General features: G+C 37.0%; 2 protein-coding genes across 3 annotated transcripts; one reads left to right on the top strand and one right to left on the bottom strand.

The window, feature by feature from the left end:
- Window positions 1–7691: 7691 nt before the first annotated feature.
- On the bottom strand, window positions 7692–16542 carry LOC136687476 (alkaline ceramidase 2-like). 2 transcript variants are annotated; one of them, XM_066661926.1, is made up of 7 exons: window positions 16513–16542; window positions 15622–15763; window positions 15252–15366; window positions 13410–13551; window positions 11913–12050; window positions 10484–10621; window positions 7692–9950 (listed from the first exon to the last, which is right to left on the bottom strand). In XM_066661926.1, the coding sequence occupies exons 2-7, from the start codon at window positions 15727–15729 to the stop codon at window positions 9764–9766; spliced, it is 828 nt and encodes a 275-aa protein (XP_066518023.1). In that variant the 5' UTR covers window positions 15730–15763; window positions 16513–16542; the 3' UTR covers window positions 7692–9763. The 2 variants fall into 2 exon arrangements, with proteins under 2 accessions (XP_066518023.1, XP_066518022.1); XM_066661925.1 differs by lacking the exon at window positions 16513–16542 and having other exon boundaries at window positions 15622–16286.
- Window positions 16543–17799: 1257 nt separating this feature from the next.
- On the top strand, window positions 17800–22948 carry rps6 (ribosomal protein S6). Its single transcript, XM_066661931.1, has 6 exons — window positions 17800–17928; window positions 19008–19139; window positions 19484–19694; window positions 20537–20683; window positions 21383–21540; window positions 22803–22948. The coding sequence occupies exons 1-6, from the start codon at window positions 17923–17925 to the stop codon at window positions 22896–22898; spliced, it is 750 nt and encodes a 249-aa protein (XP_066518028.1). The 5' UTR covers window positions 17800–17922; the 3' UTR covers window positions 22899–22948.
- Window positions 22949–24108: the final 1160 nt, after the last annotated feature.

Below are 24108 nucleotides of genomic sequence, written 5' to 3'. Positions count from 1 at the left end.
CCCTCTCTCCTGGTCTGGGCTGCCTGAGGACTATCAGAATGGAAGTGCAGCAAAATACGTTCACAAACAGAAACAAAATGTAGATGATTCCAAACATGATGTAAGTCACATTCAGAGAGGTAAACATGACAACTGAGCTGCAAGGGAGCACAGAGGTCCAGATCACAATCAAGAATCTGTATCTTAGAGGTTTGAACCTCAGGAAGATAAGAGGATGGACCACAGCCAAGTAGCGTTCCAGACAAACACAGCACTGGAAAAGTGGACAAGCAAACAAGAAAAATCCAACCAAAAAGTTTAATAGATTTAGGGGACACATGTCCTTTTTTATAATGCACACTGCATACACTGGTGCTGACAGGGCAAAAAGAATTTCAGAGATAGACTGACTCAGAATAAAAATCACAGTTTCGTCCAGTCCTCCAGCTCTGATGAAGTGAAAGATCATGTAGATGTTCAGAGGAATACCTAGAAAGAAGTTGATCCCTTGTATAAATAGAATTGTTGCACTGGTGATGACATTAAGCTGTGTGTCCATTAAGTTAAATGTGGAATTTGTGTTGGTGGTATTCATCAATCTTCCGTAGCACAAGTGTCCTACAAATGAAGGCACATTAATAATACTAAAGCACTTAAACTTTAACTCCAGAAGATTGCATAGGCTACAAGTTCTTTCAGACTTGACAAACTTGAATAAAATGGAAACTATAAAACAAGAGAATACCAACCTGAAACACTGAAACATCAGAAACGCTGTTGTTGGTACACACTGTTTAGCCACAGGATTACGCTGTTTTATTGTATCATTTGAAAATAAAGGTGTCACAGAGCATGCAAATCTTATGCATTTTTCACCATTTACATATTTCCATTTTCCACCAATAAAATGACTGTGTCCACAAATAGCAGATGATCCCATTTTTATCTGAAGACAGAAGAACAGTAGAACTGATTTCATTTCTAATGTTCACCGTTTTATTGTATCACACTTTTCAAAATAGACATGTCAACACTTTTCATTACGTATTTTTGTTATTATTAGGTGCTCTTAAACTTGCCTGTGGGTGGTGTTTTACTAGAATATGCCGTCTATACCAGTGTTTTGAATTCTTTTAGGCTTTCTGATGTTTCTTCTGGGTGTCTCTATCTTGTTGCCAGCCATCATTATTTTACCATCAGCACCACCATCAGGTTTATAACATCTTCGCATGAAAATTATGAAGGACCAAATCTGCCAAAATGGAAAATAAACAAAATAAAAGTGGAATTAAAGAAAGAAAAAATAAATGAGGACTGTAAAACAATAAATAAATTAATTGTATTTATATATGATGTAATTTGTATTTTTATTCATTTTTTGTGCATTTATTTATTACTCAATATATTTATTTCTGTATTATTTACTATTTTATCAATTTATAAATACATTTTTACATGATTTTTAAAATTAATTTATATGAAAAAATGTAATATAATCCCAGAGACAGGGCACAGCCAGAGACACAGCTCCCTCGGCAACACCTCTGCTCGGAGAGATGGAGCAGCACATTCAGTCTGCTTGGCAGTTCACACAGGTCAAAATGAGCTGTGAATGTGCGAAAAATGTTCAGCCAAAAACACGTTTGCCTTCTTTCATGTTAGGTTTATTAATTTTTTCTGAACTCCTGAACTGGGTTCACATAATTGATTGAGACATTCAGCTTTATTCAAACAGTAAAGACATTAATTAAAAAACTTAATGTGGCTTAATTTACTAAAACAATGACCTAGGAGCAACATATTTATCTCAGTTACTACTGATAATAAGTGCTCTATGCTGCTGAAACAATTAACCTGTAACAGAAAGTAAAAGCTTTTATGAAGTTAAGTATTTTAGACTCTCAACTGCACTGTTCTGGACTTGACTGCTAAGGCTGAATGTGAAAAACCCTTTCATTAACATATATTGAGGATGAAATACAGAAATAAATAAATGAATAAGCAAATCAAACAAAAGTAAAAAATATGAATACAAAAATATATGTTTTTAAATGAATAAATAAATGTATATAGGAATTAATAAAATTAATAAATATGCACACATATACACAATATAAATTATATGTAATAATATTTTTGTTTTGTTTTTACATTCCTCATTTCTTTTTTCTTTCCATATTTTCATTTTTTTTCATTTGGGCAGGTTTGGTCCTCAATAGAAAAAAGGCGAGTTGGCAGTGAATTTAAATGCCAATAAGTAACGTAGAACATTTTGTACATTTTTAAAATAATATTTTCATGCTTTATTTCTTGTGGGTGTATTATTAAACAAGCACCCTGGTGGAGTGAAATCATATACAATTGAAAATCTTAATACATTCTTATAGATAACAGCATAATGATGTGCAGATGAAATTCGTCCTTGTTTTTACTATGGAAAAAAAAAAATCAAATCAAACCAAATGCTTATACAACTGGTGTCACAAGGCAGCTTTACAGAATTTGTGTTGAAATGTGGACTTATCGTCTTCCGTATTTATTGTATTGTCACATTTATTTTAAATCGTCTTGCATGATTGCACATGCTGCTGCACACGTGCACTTTGTGTAGTTGGTTGTTCTTTGTAGCACCTTGAACCTTGAGGAATGTTGTTTCGTTTCGCTTGACTTGACTTAACCTAGTTGTCTTATTTATTGTTAATGGAAGATTTAATGGTCTTTTATGTATTTGCACATGCAGTCAGTCATAACTCAGAATTAGATTTATGCTTGTCATTGTTGAACAAACAGTGACACCACATATGCAAAGCTTATGTTCTGCACAGCCAGCTCGTTTACATAAATTACACACCACATGAAAGCTACCCACCCTCCACCACCACGTTTAACACAAATTAACTATTATTCCACATTTCAGAAGATCTTCATGCAAAGATAAAAGCAGACAAAACATAAATATTGACCATTTCAAATAATAATATATTAAAAATGTACATTTAATTGCTTAGTTGACACTTTAAATTGTATTTTGTTGCACATTTTGCTAACTATCCCTTGACCACTCATTAATCTATCAATATTCAGAAATGTATAATTACATTAACATTACACAATGTTACAAAAAGGATGCAACTGAAGGTTGACATCAACATGGCCAATTGTTTTCATTAGTGTTATAAAATGTAACTATGTTAAAACAAATCTCATGATCTCTCATGACTGCATATGACATCTGGTGGGGTTATGTTTATTAAATTTGGTGTAGCCAGGTTAAAATAAAGTGTTTTAAAAACAATATTATAACATAATATACATGATATTGACATACTGAGTTTAGTCATGAGAAATTTAATAAGCTATAGAAATATATGTGTGTGTGTGTGTATTTATTTCCTCATACACACACACACACACACACACACATATATATATATATATATATATATATATATATATATATATGTGTGTGTGTGTGTGTGTGTGTGTGTGTGTGTGTGTGTGTGTGTGTGTGTTTAGTCATAGACAACGTCCCCAAAGATACAGGCAAAATGATTAAAGACTGGTTTCTTTAATAGGTCACTGCTGATAAACGTGCTGATTAATTCCATGGTGAACATGCAGATGACTTAGAAATTTACTGGAAACTTAGAAAAGAGTCCATCAGTGAGACTATCACGTTTTCTTTTTTCTACACTGCCTCCCTTTTGTACTTCACTACATCTATACCACCACCCCCCAAATAGCTTCACACTTCAGACTTTGGCAACTATTACTGGCCTTGAGAATATCTTGATGTTGAAAGTGCAGCAAAACACCAGTGTTTTTAATTGGTGTGTTCAGAATTACCTTTTCTTTAATGTGTTTTTCACAAAGCTAACAGTACACTGGGCAATAGTGGGACACAAGCATTATGGACCAGAAAAAGACTGGACAGTTTTGAGAACTTGTAGCGTTGAAAGATAAAGGCCTGTGTCAGTCATATTTAACATCAGCGCAGTTACTTAAACATTTAGTAAAACGAGGAAAAGTGTGGAAAATTAGAAAGCTACATTCAACATCATGCTATTTTAAGTCAGGCATTAACACTAAAAAAAGAACAATATTTTGGGATGTGAAAGATATGAATGATTAAATATAAATTAAGGAAAACTAGGTATTCATAGTGAACCATTGTTTAAATAAACAATGCAGGGTTAATTGCACTCAACTGTCACACCCCTGTTGGGAAAGAACTGAAGAGTGGAATGATGTGACAAACATAGAGAGCAACAATGAGAGTCATGAGGTTTTAAACTGCCATATTTCCTGCATTGATTTCATCACAATATGCACAGGACAAAATATTAATGCAATAAGCATTTCTGCGTTGTGTATATTTTATGGAATCTATTGCTGCATAAATTGCACATTTTCTTGTATTTCTGAAATGTCTATGTTGAGCTCCTATGTAATATCATTCAGTTATAAATATAACCAACACATATTAAAGAAACTGGTCATAAATATATTCTCCAACTGTTGAAACAACTTCAGCTGAATGAAACAAAAATGTCTCTAATACGCTTTTGTATAATGAACAGCATTGTTTGAGAGAAGTTGTTTTCATGTAGGAATTTAGAGATTGTAATGTCACTGCTGCACAGCTCTGGTGCTAAATGTCGCCTGGGTTTATGAATCATCTCAGGTGGAGTTCTACAGAAATAATCAACAGCTAAAATGTATAGGAAGAGAAGGCAAAATGTGTAAATGTATGGCTTGAACCAAAATAAGATTGATAGGTTGGGAATATGAACAAGTCAGTGGTCAAAAATGTCATTTAGGGTGACTATGGCTTATATATACATTCATTCATTCATCGTCTGCTACTGCTCCATTGAGATCAGGGTCAGGGTGGAGCCCACCATGAACTAATGTTAGCAAAACAGGAACACACCCTGAACAGGGCACCAGTCCCTTGTAGGGCATCACACTTTCTCACCTGCTTTAATTTCCTTTGTTTCTTAATTTTCTGGTCTTATGTATTGCGCATGAAAGAGAGAGTGTAGGAGGCATGAGAGAAAAGGCTCAATTAGCAAAGAATTCATTAAAATTCACATAAAATCAACTACAATTGATTGTGAGCAGTGAAATCCGCAAGATAGAAATGAGGCACATAAATGCAAAACATTAATGACATTGCTAAAGATAACATAAAGAGAACATACAATATGCTCTAAAGACATTTCAGTCTGTGCCATTCTCATAAATGTTTCCAGACTGAAATACAGCCTTAAGGGAGAATCCATTGCTAACATAAGTGTCCATCACACGTACTCAGCTAGTATAACTTGTATAGAGTTAAGTCAAGTCAAGTCATATTTATTTACATAGCACATTTAAAAGACAGTGAATGTCTACAGTCGCCAAACCCAATGCCAAATGCTGTATAGAAGACTCAGCAGTGGACTATGGAGCTGTGGAACTGCATTCTCTAGAGTGGAGTAGCATATCTTTGAGATCGGTTGAAGGGAAGATGCAGAAGTAATCAGTAAACCTTGCGATTTATGTCCTCATTAAATTTATCCAACATCTACTGTCTAATTTTCCCAGAAAAGGATAGACATCTATTGCAGCCAAAATCTAGAAAATGTCCAAGCCAATACTCTCATACTGTTTATTTCATGTACATTTAATATGATGATTTTATAAGCTTAGATAGTTTACTTCTGTAAAGATCCTTTAGGGGATAAACAAGAAAGTTTCCCTGTCCGATGTAGGTAAAGCAGAGGCTGTACAAAGCTACCCATCACACCAAAAGAATATCCCAAAGGTCTGTACACGCACAGGAAATTATAACGAGACATTTTATTACTTAAGAGTGTCTCAATGAATATTGGGAGACAGTTAATCATCACAGACGCCAGGATTATCTGCACAGTCCGAGAAGCCCTCTTCTTCATCAGGTTCAGTTCTTCTGTCTTCTTCCCTCCTTCCCCTGGACTGGGTTGCTTGAGGACCTTCAGTATGGACAAACTAAAAAATGATTCCATGGCCAAGACAACAAAGAAAAGCGTGCACATTGCGTATATACTTGTGAAGACGCATAAGAAGACAGTTATGAGCCACCCAGCAATCAAAAATGCTGCTTTGTATCTCATGTGCCAATGTTTAAAAAAGAACACAGGACACACCACAGCCAAGTAGCGCTCCAAACTCATTCCACATTGGAAGACAGCACGGCTGATGATGTTGAGTTCATAGACACACCAGGATGCTTCACTGATGCAGGCTATTTTAAACACAAGGAAGTTCAGCACCAGTATTTGAGAAAGGACACAACAGATGATCTCCATAACAGCCAGGTTGAAGGTGCTGAGCTCCTGGGCTGCCTGAGTCCTCCAGTTCTTGAGGATTAGCACTATGACCCAAATGTTTGTGGATAAGCCCAGCAATCCGTTGCTAATGTCACAGAAAATGTACATGTAGAATAATGGACTCCAGCAGTCGTACCACAGGAGCCAGCTGCTGTTCACCGTCAGAGATGAATTAAACATTCCAGAGTCCATGCTGTCACTCCAGGGGTGTGATCTACTGATCTGAGTGAAAGGAAGATGCTCAAAGGAGACTGTAAATATGGCATGACAAAAATATATTTGAATTCTGTGTGAGGGGAAAATATTCGTATTCAAATTGACCTGTCAGAACTCATCTAGTGAATGTGGCACCAGATATTTATAGCAAGTGTTTGTTTTGTTGAACTATATATGGTACGTAATTTTTTTTGTTGTTGTTGTTATTTGTTTTGTCTGTGATGTAGAGCAGTGTTGATGTGCTTCACTATATGCCTGTGACTGTTGAAGCTTTCTCCTCACTCCATCACACCCACCACAAATTTGGAAGGGGTTTTTAATTAGCTCATTGTAACAGGTGTTTTCAGAGCAGAGGAATCTCTGATGGGCTTTAAAGAACCATATGCTAACATGACGGAAGGTAATAAGGTATTAGGTCTCACTTTGAAACCAGTTGTCTAGAGTTTTATCATGTCTTCTTCTCCATAAAATCATGCTTAAGGACGGTGGACGCATTCTGTTGGAAAACTCTCTTATATAGTGTCTCAGAAGTAGGAGGTGGGAGACAACCTTACTGCTCAAGATATTTTTATAACCCTCAAAAATTCTATTGAAGAAAGGGAACTGAGATTGGGCTGGGTGTGAGAACTGAGGGAACATTATTCACTCACACATCAGACGCCATTGCGGCACTCATGGTTTTATGAAAGAATCGTTTAAATATCTTTTGTTATCTCATATCTCACCCGCACCCTCCTGACACTCCAAAAGTACGTCACGCCTCACAGTTTACCTCAGGTTAGCAATTGGCTTCTGCGTTCATACCATGTAAGATTTAAATGAATGGGTCAAAAAATATTGTTATTCTGTCGCCACCTTGAGGTTAAACATGTTAATTCAACTCTGCACTCCCCGTTTAAATTTGAATGAACTACAATAATAGTGATAATAATAACATGTATAACGTATAAAACATTTAATATATAGTATAATATACTAAATATTAGCATACTATTAACATACAAAGTACAGGTCAAAAGTAAAATCAATGAATATGAGGTATTTAGTAAAAAATGATGGCTTTTAGAAAGTGAGCAGTGAAATTCAGCGCTGAAAATATATTAGTGATTTATTTAATTAAATGGTATACATTTTTCTACATTCAGTAGCTACATAACAAATCAATTATTTGTATTTTTGTTGTTGTTTTTAAATTCATGCCAAAAAAAATTCACTTTTACACTTGTGCTAGCTGCAAGCTGCCAGTAGTTGAGTTGACCAATGCAGAAATTATGAAAAAAAAAATGGTTGGACTTGGCCTTGAGGATAGTACATATTTTTGTTCTTATGCCTCTGTACTTACATATGTTATGGTATATAATTTATTTTCCAATTTTACTGTACCAAGCACACACACACATACACACATTCCCATGAAACAAGTTTAATTAAATTATATCATTGTAAATTATATATGTACCCTATGAGTCGAAAATTTGTAGAACCCGGCTCATTAAATACTCAAAGGTCATATTAGACATTTGTCTCTTTTTGCTGTAATTATAGTCTACCCTCATATGAATAGGCTTTACACAACCTGTTGAAACATTTCTGTGAAGGTCTGATTATATTCAGCCACAAGAGTTGAGGTCAGGGGCTGATATTTAATGATTAGGTATAGAGTCTAATATTTGGGGGCTTCATGCCACTCTCACCAAATATTGCTATTAACAATGATGACCTGAATGACTGCTCTAAAGTATCCCATTTTATTGGTCAATGCATTTGATCATAAAATGTACACATGTATGTAGATCATAACGTATCTGTAAGTCAGTTTTAGGTAATTGCTTGAAAGTGGTTAAAATTACTCATTAGAAGTGAGTCCACATATTTTAGGACATACGTGTGTATTCTTATCATGAGCTCAGAGGTAGTCCTGGAGTTCCTTAGAGGTTAAATCAAGTGTTTTATATGGAGCTGCTATGACTGAACACACTGTGTTTACATTGACTGATTCATTTTCCACGAACTTAATGAACCTTTGTATTTCAACAAAACCTCTTTTTTTGCCCAATCTTAAAATGCAGCCTGAATTGAACTCAATAGTTTCAGTGCTGGAACTTCATGTAAAATGTAAAACATTAAAAAACAACCATATTAAATATTGGCAAGCATAACTGTTTGTCTATAATGCATATTAGTTGCTCATAAACCAAAGCACTGTCATCATAGTGTTAAATTACAACTTAAAATCATGCATAAGCTTCAGAATTTATATTTCCCAAGGAGGAATAAACATTTAAAATAATAATAATTATTACAAATAATCTAATTGTGCATATAAGGCCATCTGTTAATCAAGGAAACCCACTGATTTTTCTAAATGTCTGTGTAATTACATGGTTAATAAGAAGAGGTGGCCAATACAGGTCCAGACGGTATAAATACAGTCTAGAAGTTTGTTTCAGCCGGTTTGAGATAATTAAAGACCTCAGGCAGATGGAATGAAATCCTGGAGAGGATTGTTACTTTTTTTTATTTAGCCACCTCTAAATTTATATAAATTAAAACAAATGTAAATCCATTCTCTCTACAATCCTCTTTTAGGAAAATAAGATTTTAAAAGTTATTAATTGCAGAAAGGTATTAGCAGAGAATTCCCAAAGGAATGGGTTCCCAAACTTGTATCTGTTTGTGTTTATTATGTTATCATGCCCAATAATGGATATAAATCCCCAGATGATGGACACAGCTTCACTGCTTGGTTTGGAGAGCTGATATCAGCATTGTGTAAATCATGAGTCACTGAGTATAAAATATTTGGCACCTCAACACTCCAAAAAATATTTTTAGCATTTTACCAAATATATATTGTGCATTAATGAATTCCCACCATTGATAGGGTGGTTACCTGAGGTAGATAGCATGTGTTAGCACATATATTTAGCCACAGTGTGACACCTTCATGTTTCCTTTTGACCTGATTACCTGAGAATTACCAACCATTTTTAAAGGTTTCGTTGGTTTTCTATATGACACCATTTGGACAGAATGAAAATGAAAAAACAACATTCATGCTATACCTTTGGCACGGTGACAGTTATTTTATATATTGTCCAGTATGTTAAACTGAGAAAATAATCAGAAAAAAATGAACCCCTGCACATTCCTTAATGTCACTTTATCATCTCATGACAGGACCTAAATGTCCTTGTATACCATGTTCCAAGCCTCTATGTCACTTTTATAGAAGATTTCCGTGGGGTGTGAAGCAGCATGATGTATGGGACCCCTATGAAAGCCCACCTCTCGCTGGGCCAGAACAGTATGACTGGTCCTCTCTCTGGAGCCTCTGTGGCTGCGTCGAAATAAGCGAAACACACACAGCCCAGATATGAGGCCAGACAGATGAGTATGTGCCTGAGAGGAAGAGATAAACAGCATTTATATTATTGTGAAAATAAATGAGACTTCCTGTTTTTGATACCAAGCATCCACCTCTAATCACGTGGTACATATATATGAGATGTAAAAAATTGCCTGTTTTATATTTGCTGTTTCTGTGAGGTCAGAAATCCAACCAACCAAAACCTCTCAATTCACATCAAAGTTAAAAAGAGTAATTCAGCCTAGGAACCTTCAATATAAGGAACCAATCAGAGCAGAGACACATTACATATTTCATTTTTAAAGGCACAGTAGCCAGAAATGTTGGAAATTGATTTAAGACTGTTGAATTACATACATCCACAGGATGGTTTCTAAAACAGAATTTAAGCCTCATGGACTACACAGCATTTTGAACTGTAATTTTTTCTTTAAAAGGATGATTGCAGTCCAGGCCTATGCTTCCCTGTTTTTGAAAAACACCCCAAAAATTACTGGAAAATGCAATATGGATCAAATGACAAGTATGGGCTCTTTAATATTCCATATTTCTAAACTGCACCTACCAAACACAGTGCAAGTATGGGAAGTTGATAGTGGACCACATCTCACAGAAGATCTGGTCACTGATCCAGCACAGAAGAGCAAGAGCCCACCACACTCCAGAGATTAGCCCCAGCTTAAACACACGTGGGTTCTCACATCTGCTTAGAGAAAACACACCCACACACACACACACACACACTATCAGCTAAGTACTTATGATGGAAGAGTAAATAAACGAGACAAGTCAAACAAGTTTTACACAGAACAGAAATTCTACAAACTCCAAAAAAAAAAAATAGAAACAGGATCTCTACCCCCATACTCTATAATAACAAAAATAAATAATCAACACCCACAGCAGCAAAAGACTGAGCCAAAACAATAGCTGGATGACTAACGGCTAAGAGTCTTGTGTCGAGACTGATGAAGAAGAGGAAAAAACATGTTGTCAGTTTGAGAGCGGAATAAGAGTTTAAAATCATGCCAGGTCAGTGTGGTCCAAACAAAGAGCCTGTTCCAGTTTCGGAAAAGGGAAAATATAATCAGTTTTTCAGGCCAGGAGACAATAGTCCTGCAGTAGAGTAGTCCTCCATTTAATTTGTGCTGAAACCAGCAAGCCCTGACCAAGTGTGTTCCTGCCTTGTGCCCAGTGATTCTGGATGGGTTCTGAACCCACTGCAACCCTGATCAGGATGAAGTAGTTACAAAAGAGGAATGAATGAAAGAAATCAATGGTTTGTGCTATAAGAATGCAAATTTCCAACATGTCATAGAAACTTTGTTGTTAATTCTCACATATTAACTAAAAAAATGTATTCAACTCCAGTAAACAACACAGAGACTTTATAAACCCCTGTAAGCAACACCATAACATCACTAATACAAAAAATGTTTTCAACAGTTCAACATGGTTAAGTAAATGTATGCATTTTAATAGATGATAATGTAAAGAAAATACATTAATTCATTCATTCATTGTCTGTAACCGCTTATCCAGTTCAGGGTCGTGGTGGGTCCGGAGCCTACCCGGAATCATTGGGCGCAAGGCGAAATCACACCCTTCAGGGGGCGCCAGTCCTTCACAGGGAGACAAATTCACTCACACATTCACACCTATGGACACTTTTGAATAGCCAATCTACCTACCAATGTGTGTTTTTGGACCGTGAGAGGAAACCGGAACACCCAGAGGAAACCCATGCGGACACGGGGAGAACACAACAAACTCCTCACTGACAGTCACCCGGAGCGGGACTTTAAAGAAAAAAATAAGAAAAAAAAACACTGATCCATGATGTCAATCTGCTTTTCAGTAAACTTTTAAAATATTTTATATATTTAACATATATATTTTATTTGTTTTGGCAATTTTATAGTTTTTAGTTGTTATGTTTAATCTGCAAAAAAATTAGTAAGTAAAAGATATAGAGTCAGATGTGGGGTTCTGACCTCCTGAGTTCAGTAATTAACAGAAGTGTGCAGGGGATGCCCAGAGTCATCAGAGAGACAGAGTTGACCACTGGCTTCACAAAGGCCAAACATGTTGTGATTCCAGACAGGACACCGACTGTCAGTTTAAAGAGGAACCTGCCAAAAGACGAAAACCATGGTTAGACAGCTGCAGGGTGTAAACAGAGATGTATTTTTCTGGCTCTAATAATCACAGTCCCCTTGAAACAAATGAGTGGTGACTTTACCACAGTGCTAATTGGTAGGGTTTAACCTTTCATTGATTATTTTTATTTTTTATTCATTGTTAAACAACAGAAACAAACATGCCTTGGCCAATCAATCAGAGTAATAATCCCTATATGCAACTATAGTTGCATACACTGCCAAAGGAACATAATCTTCACCGTATGCAAGTTCTTGGTCACTGTGAAAACAGCAGTGACCTATTGCCTTATGACTACTAGGCTACAGGTCATCCTTGTGAGCTCCTTTCAGAAATAGACATTTGAAACGTCTGATCTGCCTCTTCTAAATTTGCAGTGGGACAATGCAATCCCAAAAGCAGACTGATTGCTTGGGTATAAGTAGGTTATAAAGCACTGATCCAGAAGCAGCTTCCCTAACTTGAATGTTTACCATAAATATAATGGCCAAAGCAATAAGCTGGCCCCAGACCAGCCACAAAGGGTAAATTTGGAGGAATGTGCAATGGAAGTCTGCCATAAAGCTTAGGCCAGCCCTGGCGATAAGTCTAGTGAGACTATTCTTGGATGCAGAAGTGGACCAAAAGCCACATGAGCCAGAGTTCAACTGACAGATCAAAGTAAACCTGTGGTGACAAAGTGAAATATGCACAGGAAATAAGCTATTCTTCAGCATCAAATTAGCATCAGATGACTGTCATTACAAGGCAATGTTAGTAGTCTGATATTAAGCTGTTACTGTTACTATTAGCTGTTACTATTTTTAAATTAGAATGATATAAGATCATAGAAGGATGAGATTGTGCTGTATGATTAAGTCTATTTTTAGTTTTTTTACGAAAAACTATGCGTTATCACAGTATGTACAGTACTGTACTGTACAAAGGTTTTAGGCACCAGAGATTATAAGATTTAAAAATCTATATATCTGAGCAGTAAATGTTTATTTGCTAAAAAAAAATAAAAAATAAAAAAAATATCATCCAACATTAGAATAAATCGAAGTAACATTATTCCAGTAAAGAGTGTTATTCTGTGTGTGAATGTGTTGGTTTAACGTTTTCCAAACCTCTCCTTGAGGCAGTCCGTATTATTTGAGATTATCATCCAATACCTAGTTTTAACAGTTAGTAAATAATGATTTTAAATAATGTATGCTGTTGATTTAAGAAATTCATGCAATCAAGGAGAATCTGAACAAGTATCTATCTGTATTTCCCCTAAGGTCCTTGCCATGTTTTTAAAGGTTGCACTAGGAAAAAGAGTAAAGTGCAGGTATGTATTTCCTCACCTGTTCCTCTGGAACACTCTGGGCAGGTATCTCTTTGGGAACCACATTGCAATCGCACACATCAGCACCCAGAGAATGGCCAGTTCATCCAGCATCTGACCAAGGAAACTGAGGGTAGCATGGAAGTATGTCGAGCCAATGCCTGTGATTAGGTCTAATATGTTAGTATTCGTGTATTTAGCATTTCCATTCTAAACTGCAATTCTTATAAAGAGTAATGAAAATACAGAGGAAATTTGTTATGTAATGGTATTTATTGGCTATTTTCCCATAGCAAATATAAATGATAACTTTTATAGAAAGGCCTCCTTGAACCATAAACCATAAGCATAGCCCATTATCTGTGGGCGTTTTGTTTGTAAATAACTAAGCATCACGTGTTTATTGATGTTTATCTGATCAGAAACAGGATGTTTATGAGGCATCATTTGGTTGGCAGAGGTTTCAAGAAATTCATTCATAACACAAGAAAGTCTTTACCTTTTTATGTATTGTCTTAATATTATGAAATGTCATGATATGTGGATAAGAAGTTAGTATGCTTTTAAAGTTAGATGTTACTTGCTTACAGTTGCTTAGAAATAAATCATCAGTCGATGTATTTGCCAATTTAACATTTTTACATTTTTGCAATAAACTGCAACTGACATGAGATCAACACCAAACTCAGTCCTCAACATGGTGACAGCCACGTGAAAAATAAGTTTAGAACAGGAACCTGGCCACTAAGTGTCAGTATAAAATGAAGTATAATTCCCAAAGTAAATTTTTGATTGCTCCTTTAATGTCTTACACGTTTTAGATACAAATAATGGTATTTTTATGTTTATCATCCACCTTGTTGAAGTTGCAGTTTGGAAATAATGCAGAAAACAATAGTGTACGCTCACTGTTGTCATGTTATGCCAAACATTGTACTTTTACAATCCATTGTGTGCTATGCTAATTGTCCTTGGTGGATTAGATGAAATTGGAGTAGACAACTCTTATTAATAACAGGTCAAACTAAAGCAGTGTTTTATTAGAAAAGCCCGACATTTAAGGCGTAACAGGCAAGTCTAGATAAGTGGGTTTGGAAACAGCCATTTAAAATTAGCTGAACAATGCAATAGTTTATGTTTTAGGTGAGAATATCCATACTGACTTTCTTGTAGAATCTGTTTAGTGCTTGTCATCTAATACACCACAACAGAATGTAGCACTTAGGTCACCACCCTTGGTTGATCTTGGCTTCATTACGTTTACATTGATGGCATTTGTAAGACATTCTCATCCACTGCAGTGTACTGTAGGTGACTGTTGTGCAAGGGGTCTTGGCAGATGACTCTTATTGGTGTAGCATGGTGTATCTGTAAACTTAACCCTGATCTTTACCCACTACACTACACCAACCACATCAAATGAGCAAATCTAATGATCATACTAATTACATTCTCTGTGCTCTGGTTTACGCCCTGCTGTTATGTATACAACACTATCAGTCAAAACAGATGCATTGTGAAATGCATTGGCTATCTCTCAAGGAAACTGAGGGCTATGATATCTCTGAGGAAACCGTCTCCAACAGTTACATTTTTATCTGCATGAACTTCTGTGCTAACCACAAGGTACTCTCTATTCTAAGGGCTGTATAAAGAGTCTTGAAAGGAGGAACTCAACTTGTAGTGTACAAGAACATTCAACACTTCAGAGCCTATGAAAATCTCAATGTCTATATCTACTTAAGTAAAATAAAATAGCAGCATTGTTAGAATATGTATAATTTCTTTGCATTTCATGTTAAAAATAGTCCATATTTGTCAATGACATCAGTAAAACCACACAAAGATAAAGGTTACTTACCTACAACAACCAGCAGGGCCCAAATAAGATAAATTCCACGATTATAATATGTTGCATATTGGCGAAATAAGGCAATCAGAATGGGAGGCAAGATGAAAAACAAGATATTGCTGATCTGAAATTATAAATGAGATTAGAAATACAGTATAAGCTATCTAAAAATACCAGTAGTTTACAATATCACATATTTCTGACATGGCCCACAGCTGCCAGACACAAAGAAGTAGAACATGTGGGTTTCCAAGAATAGGCTACTGTAGAATGAAAAGTGACATTCCATCATTTGAAAGTAACATGAAAGACCTGTTTCATCTCAAACTCCAAAACAGTGAAACACAATTAGTGAAGAAACAGTAAAATCAGCACTGACCGTGTTGTAAAACTCAGCTATGTTGGGGTAGATGAGGTAGTTTCCTTCACACCAGTCCACTTCTGAGCTGCCGGCTTGAAGCTGCTCCCAAAGACTCAGAGAACTCATCCTGTCACTTATTTTACTATATAATGACACTGCACTATGAAACAGAATACACTCACTACTCAGACTAGTGTCAGCCTACTCACACTTCACTTATAGAACTATGGAACTAAATAAAAACATATACAATAAACTCAGACTACTCATTCCCAGGCTTATAGGCTACTATTGTAGAACTACACTTCACTTACACTACACACTCTACTGTGACACCGTACCTACACAACACTCACCCTCTTATAATCTCTTTTTCACTATTACCATATCTCATGTCATTGTCTGTTCTCATCTCTACATTTCTCTTTTTCTCTCTTCTATTATCTTGTCTTCTCTTCTGTTTCACCATTTTTGTTTTACTCTTTCATTTTATCCTCTTTTCTCTTGTTGTATTATCTTCTCTTTTTCTCTCTCCTGTCCTCTTCTTCTCTCCTTTACCAATGACAGTTCCTCCTGCTGCTTGTTTATAGTCCGCCGCGGTTTCAGGGTAAACTCTCGCGCTTTTTTTCTATATTTACTTGTGTCTACTGAACTGAGAACTTGCGCGAGAGAGCGCGCTTCTATGTCGCTTCTCGTTTTAACCCATTGGAGCGCGTGCCGCAACAAAACGGCAGACGGTCACGTGACAACCTGCCAACCCGGTCTGTTTTCACAAACATCGCACAACAAGCAACAGGTCACTGGGGGAACATTTTCAGCCAATCAGAGCCTGCACACGCCCACTTTTTGATTGGCAGGGCTCTTGTACACATTCTCAAACATTCAAAGTAACATTATTTGTTGTATTACCTCTTAGAATTAGTATTTTTCGAAGTAATATATTTATTTAGCACCTGAGGAGTGCAATCAGTTTTTTTCTGTTCGGGTGGTTGTCCCACAGAGCAGTATTACACAAAGCAGTAAAAGCCAGAAAATAAATCATGCCATAGTCAAGCCTGTACACTATGAATTTGGGCTATCCTACTTTTGTTTAGATGTGCTATATACGATTCTGAAGAAAAAATATTGTTATTTGAATCAGCAAAACAAACACTCCACCGTTATGTTCTCGGCCTCTACCCACCACCTCCAAACTCAAGATTGTGCATTTCCAGGGTAACGACACTGAGCTTACAGACTGTACACAAGTCATGTATGTTCTGACTGACTCTGTTCTTACAATATAGTGCATTATTATAGGGAACTGAAGTAGTAGAGTCCTTATAGTGAATGCTTTCAGACATATTCATGTGAGTTTGCTCATTATTATGCAACGGTAGATTTTGTTGCATTAACACTTATGTCTATGGAAGGTAATGTGACAATTAATTATAAATTCAGCTCATATGCTAATATTGGGGGCTTTGGAAAAATAAGCATTCATTCAATTAATTTGGTACTTTAAATAGATCTGTGTTGTAGCAGGAAGTTATTTTCCGAAAAAAATCAAATTAATTAATATTGCTGTAAACAATCGCCTTCATTCAATATCCCCCAACTATCTCCAACTGTACCACCTCCAATTAATTGTCTGTAGCCCCGCCCTCATGGCTGTACGAATCGAGACCGTTTCAAAGTGTAAAGGGTCAGCCCTGACTGCTTTTTTCACCCATGAATAATTGTAGAAATTACAGCACGTGGACAATTTAAGAAGGTTAAAAACTTTATTTTATAATTTAGAAGTGATCTAAATTATCTGGCGAATTTGAAAAATATAGAATACCCATGGGATTCATGAGTTAGCCAGATAAGTTAACCTTCAAGTCAAAAAGCACGCCCGAGTGAGCAAAATCAAAGTTTTTCAGCTCTCCCTTTACTGAGGTTCTGACTGTAGATGATATTTGAGTTTTCATTACCTATACGTTACTTTCATCAGTATGGTTCTGTTTTGTTCGTTTGTTTTGGTGATTCGGCTTTTATTCAGTAAATGTCTTACTAATTTTTTATATTATTCATTTTAACAATGTGATAATTTTGTTTTGGATTTTGCTTTAAAAATATGTTGCATTTTATGGATTATTTATAATCTGTTATGTATAATATATTGACGTAAACATGTATATAAATTTATAAATATATGTATAATTTATAAAACGGCACAAGGACTCTTAATGACGCTGTGGTGTAAGTCTCGCGATACTGTTAGATTCTTAGTGAGAGTATGACGCCGGTATCCGGCCTCTTTTTCGTGGTGGACTCCGGTTGAGTCAGTCCTCCAACATGAAGGTGAGGGCTTAAAAAATATGATTTAATTAATTTAATCCTATAGCTGGGGGTTAAATACACACTGGCTTGCCCAGTAAACTCTTTAAACATGTCTGTTTGTATCTAACATGTATAAAGTGCTGTGCGGTTAAGGAGGATGACTGTTGATTGTGTCGGAGTCTGAGCTGCTGAGCACTTGGTTTTCTAGAAACATGGCGGGCTATGAAGCAAGAAACGTGCGGGCAATTCATGGTGTAAAGCGGCGGTGAAAAAAGTGCCGATCATTGAGGTCGTTTAAAGCATTTGTTTGAGAAGGGACTTCACGAATGTTAGTTTGGTGAAATGGTTAGCAAGGCAGGAGCTGGTAGCTTATTCAAGCTGTGCTCCACCTTAAATGCTACCGTGATTGCTATAGCATTTAAGGTGGATTGCAAATTTAAGTAGGAAGCCAACTTTGCAAAAAAGCAGCCCTCTTTAGAAGCGATGCTTATATATGTACACTTTGTGTCGTAAATATTTTTCCCCCAAACAAAAAATGGTCAGGTATTGCAAGAAAAGAAGTTTGGCTGACACACTTAGTTGGTTTAAAAGATTCTCTGTTCGTAGATATGAAGTGTAGAAGTATAACCGTTCACTCTGTTGGGTTCACTAAAGTGTAGAAGTATAACCGTTCACTCTGTTGGGTTCACTAAAGTGTAGAAGTATAACCGTTCACTCTGTTGGGTTCACTAAATGTTTATATTTGGACGGTATTCAAAATTCCCTGGTGTTAAATGGACAGTTCTAGAACTTGTGATGGCAATGGGAGCCTAACATCGGAAGTCTCAAATAGTAACCTCACAGAATGATTACATGGAATCGCTATAGATCAGATAGCAGTGTGTAATGTTGGTATGATGACTTTATTTTTTCTTCGTGAAGCATAGTATACTACTATGCATATGTGCTGAGGCTAATAGTTCCCTGAGAATTTTGTTGACCACAGTTTCTAACTTTCAACGTTACATACAAGAATATTTGTAGATTCACTGGTTTAAATTGTTTAATTTCTAAACTTGTATATATTTTTTAACTTTTGTTTTGTCTTTTGTTTTCAACAGCTCAATATCTCGTTCCCTGCCACTGGCTGTCAGAAGCTCATTGAGGTTGATGATGAGCGCAAGCTCAGGACTTTTTATGAGAAACGCATGGCCACAGAGCTCCCTGCTGATCCTCTGGGAGATGAGTGGAAAGTAAGTGTTCCTATACACAATATTCAAGATGATTTACACCATTGTTAGGCACCCTTTATTTCTAAGGTAGTGTTTGTCTTTGCTGTAGTAAGTCTGTCTACGTGTGGGAAGGCTTTTGAATTGATACAGAGCATAAATGTTAGGTGCAGATGTTGAAAGATTACTTGTAGATTACCACAGTCTTTTTACTGTTGTCCTGTTTTTACCCACATTATACATATTAGGTGTCAATATTTGGCCTGTTGTCTTTGTGTGATGGAAGTAATGATGTTCTGTTGGGATAATCCATGTAGTGGATTCACTTCATTTGTTAACTTGTGATGTGCCTTGTTTTTAATCCTCAGGGCTATGTTGTGCGCATCAGTGGAGGCAACGATAAACAGGGTTTCCCTATGAAGCAGGGTGTTCTGACCCATGGCCGTGTGCGTCTGCTCCTCAGTAAGGGTCACTCCTGCTACAGGCCACGCCGCACTGGAGAACGCAAGCGCAAGTCAGTTCGTGGCTGCATAGTCGATGCTAACCTCAGTGTGCTGAACTTGGTTATTGTAAGGAAAGGTAAGTAGTATTAGACTTGAACATATGGTTTATGCCAGAATTATTGGAGAATGTGGGAAAGTCTGATATCAATCTGGTTGTTGTTTATTATAATTATTTATTAATTTTGCACTTGTTAGGTAACACACACATATAAACAAAACACTCATTTGTGGGTATAGCACAATGTGGGTGGGGGGTGGATCGTTTATTTAAATGTGAACAATGCTACTTAAGACAGATTGACATAAAATAGGATATCCAGTAAGGCAATATCAATACACATACTCGTATAAATGGGGGAAAATCATTTGAAATCTTATTTTAAGGTCATTCCAAAGAGGATATATACTTAAGATTTTTGGTGCTATCGTGCCCATCTCAGTGTTTTTAACTATCCTCACCAATGTTAGAACTTTGCCGCATTCACACATGAAGTTGTTTATATGTCTTTAGTTAACCTAAATATCAGTAAAGCTAAAATTGAGCACAGATTGTTAAAATAAATTGCTCAAAACACACATTTTATCTTCAGTACTTACTAGGCTTTAAGCACCCAAGTTGACCCTTTCTGACTTGTCTATAGCTGCAAAGGGGGACAGTGTGGTGCCATAGTAACCGTGGAGCTGCAAACCGGATAACAGACAGTCTTTTCACTCTGTGGCTGGTTGTACTGCATGCTCCCCCAATGCCATCTTTGTCTGATAAATAAACTTGAGGTGGCCTCTCAAGGAGTATTGTCCAGAAACAAGAATAATCATGATTTAAGTCTTTGTTTGCCCCATTTGAACACTGCATTTTCTAGTTTCTGTTTATATTTTTAAAGTATACATGTGGTGTGTTTTTCTTTTCTTTCTGTCCAGGTGAGAAGGACATCCCTGGGCTGACCGACAGCACCGTCCCTCGCCGCCTGGGACCCAAGAGAGCTAGCAAGATCCGCAAGCTCTTCAACCTGTCCAAGGAGGATGATGTCAGACAGTATGTGGTCAGGAGACCCCTCACTAAAGAAGGTAAGGTTGCATTGGCAAACTGAGTTTGTGGTTTGTGTTGCTACTTGGTATCCCATCAAGGTGTACTTGGGAGGAAAACTAGCTAATTTAGAAATTGATGTAACAATTTCAGGTTTCAGATCCTATCAAAGAGGATTACAGAGTAAGAAGGCTCTGTACATTCGATTAAAGTAGGAGTGGTGATTAATTGATGGATTAATTCAGAGTATTGAAATGCTCAGATTTTAAAGGTTTGTTTCAATTAATTAAACTGATTGAAGTGGCTTTAGTTCAAAAGAATTACTGCAGCTGTCACATTTAATAATAAATCAAACAAGTAAATAAGAATTACCTTTCTTTGGGTAATATGTCACTTCAAGTATCTATCTCTGTGTGGGGGCACACCAGTAGACCCTTTCTGGCTGATCAGTAGCCTCAGAGGTGGGACAGTGTGTGCCACAGTAACAGTGGAGCTGCTAACCGGATAACGACCTGACCTTTTTCTCTGGCTGGTTGTACTGCATTGCTCTGCCAAATTTTGCTTTCTTACTGTTATGAAGAAATGGTGTTCTTTATGTTTATAATCCCAGTATGAAACAATGTCTTGGTGTCTGTCTGTCACAGGTTGAGTTCTGTGTCATAGGTCTGTCTGTCACAATTTCAACTGTATTTATTTGGTGTTAGTCGGTTTCATAATTTAAATATTGCTTGCCTAATTAGGCAAGAAGCCCAGGACCAAGGCCCCCAAGATTCAGCGTCTGGTGACTCCCCGCGTGCTGCAGCACAAGCGCAGACGCATTGCTCTGAAGAGGCAGCGTACCCAGAAAAACAAGGACGAGGCTGCAGAGTATGCCAAGCTGCTGGCCAAGAGGATGAAGGTACAGTCTTTGTTTTAATTGACTTCTGGCTAAGAAAATTAAGGACTGCGTACTAGACTAAGGCAACAGCTTTAAAGAAGATACTGCAGTAGTCATGGTGGCATAGTTACTGACACAGTAACTATGCCACCATGATGTAAACTTGTTGCTTATCCTCAAGTAATGTGCTCCCACAGCTGCGGATTGTGAAGAGGCCAAAAAGAGTCTATAATAAGTAGGTTATAGACCGTGTCTATAATCTACCGTGACTTTGCAATGCCAGAATATTCTCTCATGGATTTATCAAGGGAAATCTTATACAGTCTGATTTTTAGGACAATGGCAACTGCACAGTAACTCTTATTCATTAAAGTTACGTGTTGTCAAATGTGATCATAAATTAAGCACCTGCAGATTTCACTGACACTTAATGTTTATCATTGTCCTCTTTGTATCTTTAAGCCAAATCAAATCTAGTACAATTTGAGCATGAAGATGTTAGAACATGAAAGAAATCGTGTTTGTACTTATGTAAACATGTAACATGTACATTTTCTCCTACACCTACTTATTATTCTTTAGACATTGCCCATTTGATGCCACCCAAAAATTAAGCAGGGCTAGTGTAAATTGTCGAATACACTGATAATGCATACTTTTTTCCTAAAACAGTAGGCTTAATCATGCAGCACAATCTCATCCTATGATATTAAATCATACTAATTTAAAAATTGAACATATGTACAGGTACAAGGTGAGTCAAAAGTGCAGGACAGTCTTTTATCTGAATACTCCAGCAAGTAATAGGTGAGGGGCCCTGTGATTTAGGCTGATGTCCAGAACATGGCTGCCATATTGAATCAAAAGCAAGTTTTCCCAAAGGGAAGGTGGAAATGTATTAAATAAATAGGGTGTCCTGTCACACTTGACTCTTAAAGCACAGCCATTGGCTCAAGCCTCAAAATCCAGTATAACCTAAACATCTGAAGCAAGGCATGCTATATGTATATAGTTCTGATTTCATGCACCATAGCTGTTCAACTGTGATCATATCTGTAATTTCCCCCATGTTGTGAAAGTTCTTCTGAATCTTTTAAATTTTAATGAACAAGGGCCAGTGTGTTCTGAGAATTCTGTTTCAAAGTAGTATAAGATCATAGTGTGTAGCAGGCTTTAGTTTCTCTGCAGCCTCCCTTCATGCACTCACTGATGAGGTAGCACCATTAGTGATTAGATTTGGTTGGGTTTTAAGATTGACTCACACTTGTCTCCCCCCTGTGCAGGAGGCCAAAGAGAAACGCCAGGAGAAGATCGCCAAGAGACGCCGTCTGTCTTCCCTGAGAGCCTCCACATCCAAATCAGAGTCCAGCCAGAAGTAAAACTCTCTCGATGTACATCACAAATAAAACCCCATTTTGTTGAATGCCAAGTTGTAATGCATTTTCTTCCTTTCTGCTGAGGTGTCAGACATATCTTAATTTAAATATTTGCAGTGAGCTAATAGCAGTGTACCAATTTAAGAAGTATTTATAACATTGTGCTCTTCTGGGAAAAACTAGACCGTCTGAAGTGTATCAGATGTGTAAGCTACAGAATATATAGTTAATCTACTTGCACACCTGGTAATGAATCTCTGTTGATCTAAGACTATCGCTCTAAACAGCTGGACAAGAATTCTAAAGGTAATACCCAGTTTGGCCACACGGCGGCAGCAGAATGCCGGATAAAATTATTTATACCGTCTCTGCTAGGACAAAATATCTTACAATAAGTTTTGGTTAAGTTAGTAATAAGTCGTTTTCTGGTCAACTAACATGACCTTAGTGTGCAACTAAAGAAGGGGGGGGGGGAGCTGGGGGGGGGGTTTGTTGAAATTTGGAAAGAATGCATATGCTACAAATAGGTATTTACCAGAAGTTTGCAAGCTCTGGTTAAATGTAGATAAATAGCAAAAGGGACATGCACCCATTTTCTGTGTTTGTATTTTTTTTACTTTATCTTCATCTATTCACACGTGCTGTGATTGTGGAGACTTGGGTGAGGCAGACAAAAAAATGCTGACCAGAAATCAAAAGGGGGGAGGTTGCTTCCTACCTTCCTCCAAAAGATACATAGAGCCATTTCTGCAATGCTGAGGCCCTGTTCCTCCTGTTAAAGGTCCGTGAAAAATAAAAATTGTGAAACTATGCTAGTAATAAGTCTACCAAGTGTTCTATAAAGTCATGTGTGCTTGGTTCTCACCTTGTTTTTTTCCTCCATATTGAATAATTTCTCAGTGCTGGGGCTCAAAATAACCACTCAGCATTCCATCATTCAGCTTTGAGTTAGACTCACGTGCTGCTGTTTCACGGCATCCCAGTTCAACAGATGCTGCTCTGTTTTTCTTCAGAAGTGGTTATGGTGTTGAAATAAAGTGTGTGCAATTTCATGTGTATAAGTATCTTCAGGGACATCGCTTAGTGTTGTGTGTTTCTTCGTAACCCCACCTACCCTCACAATAATTGGACGACCACGAGAGGGCGTGTGAAACGGGTTTTTCCCTCCAAAAGAGCACGTGCTGCACGGGCTGTTTGAGGCTGCTGATGAGCA

This window comes from Hoplias malabaricus, chromosome 2 (assembly GCF_029633855.1).
Source record: "Hoplias malabaricus isolate fHopMal1 chromosome 2, fHopMal1.hap1, whole genome shotgun sequence".
Lineage (NCBI taxonomy): Eukaryota > Metazoa > Chordata > Actinopteri > Characiformes > Erythrinidae > Hoplias > Hoplias malabaricus.
This window is presented reverse-complemented; position numbering and strand designations above follow the sequence as displayed.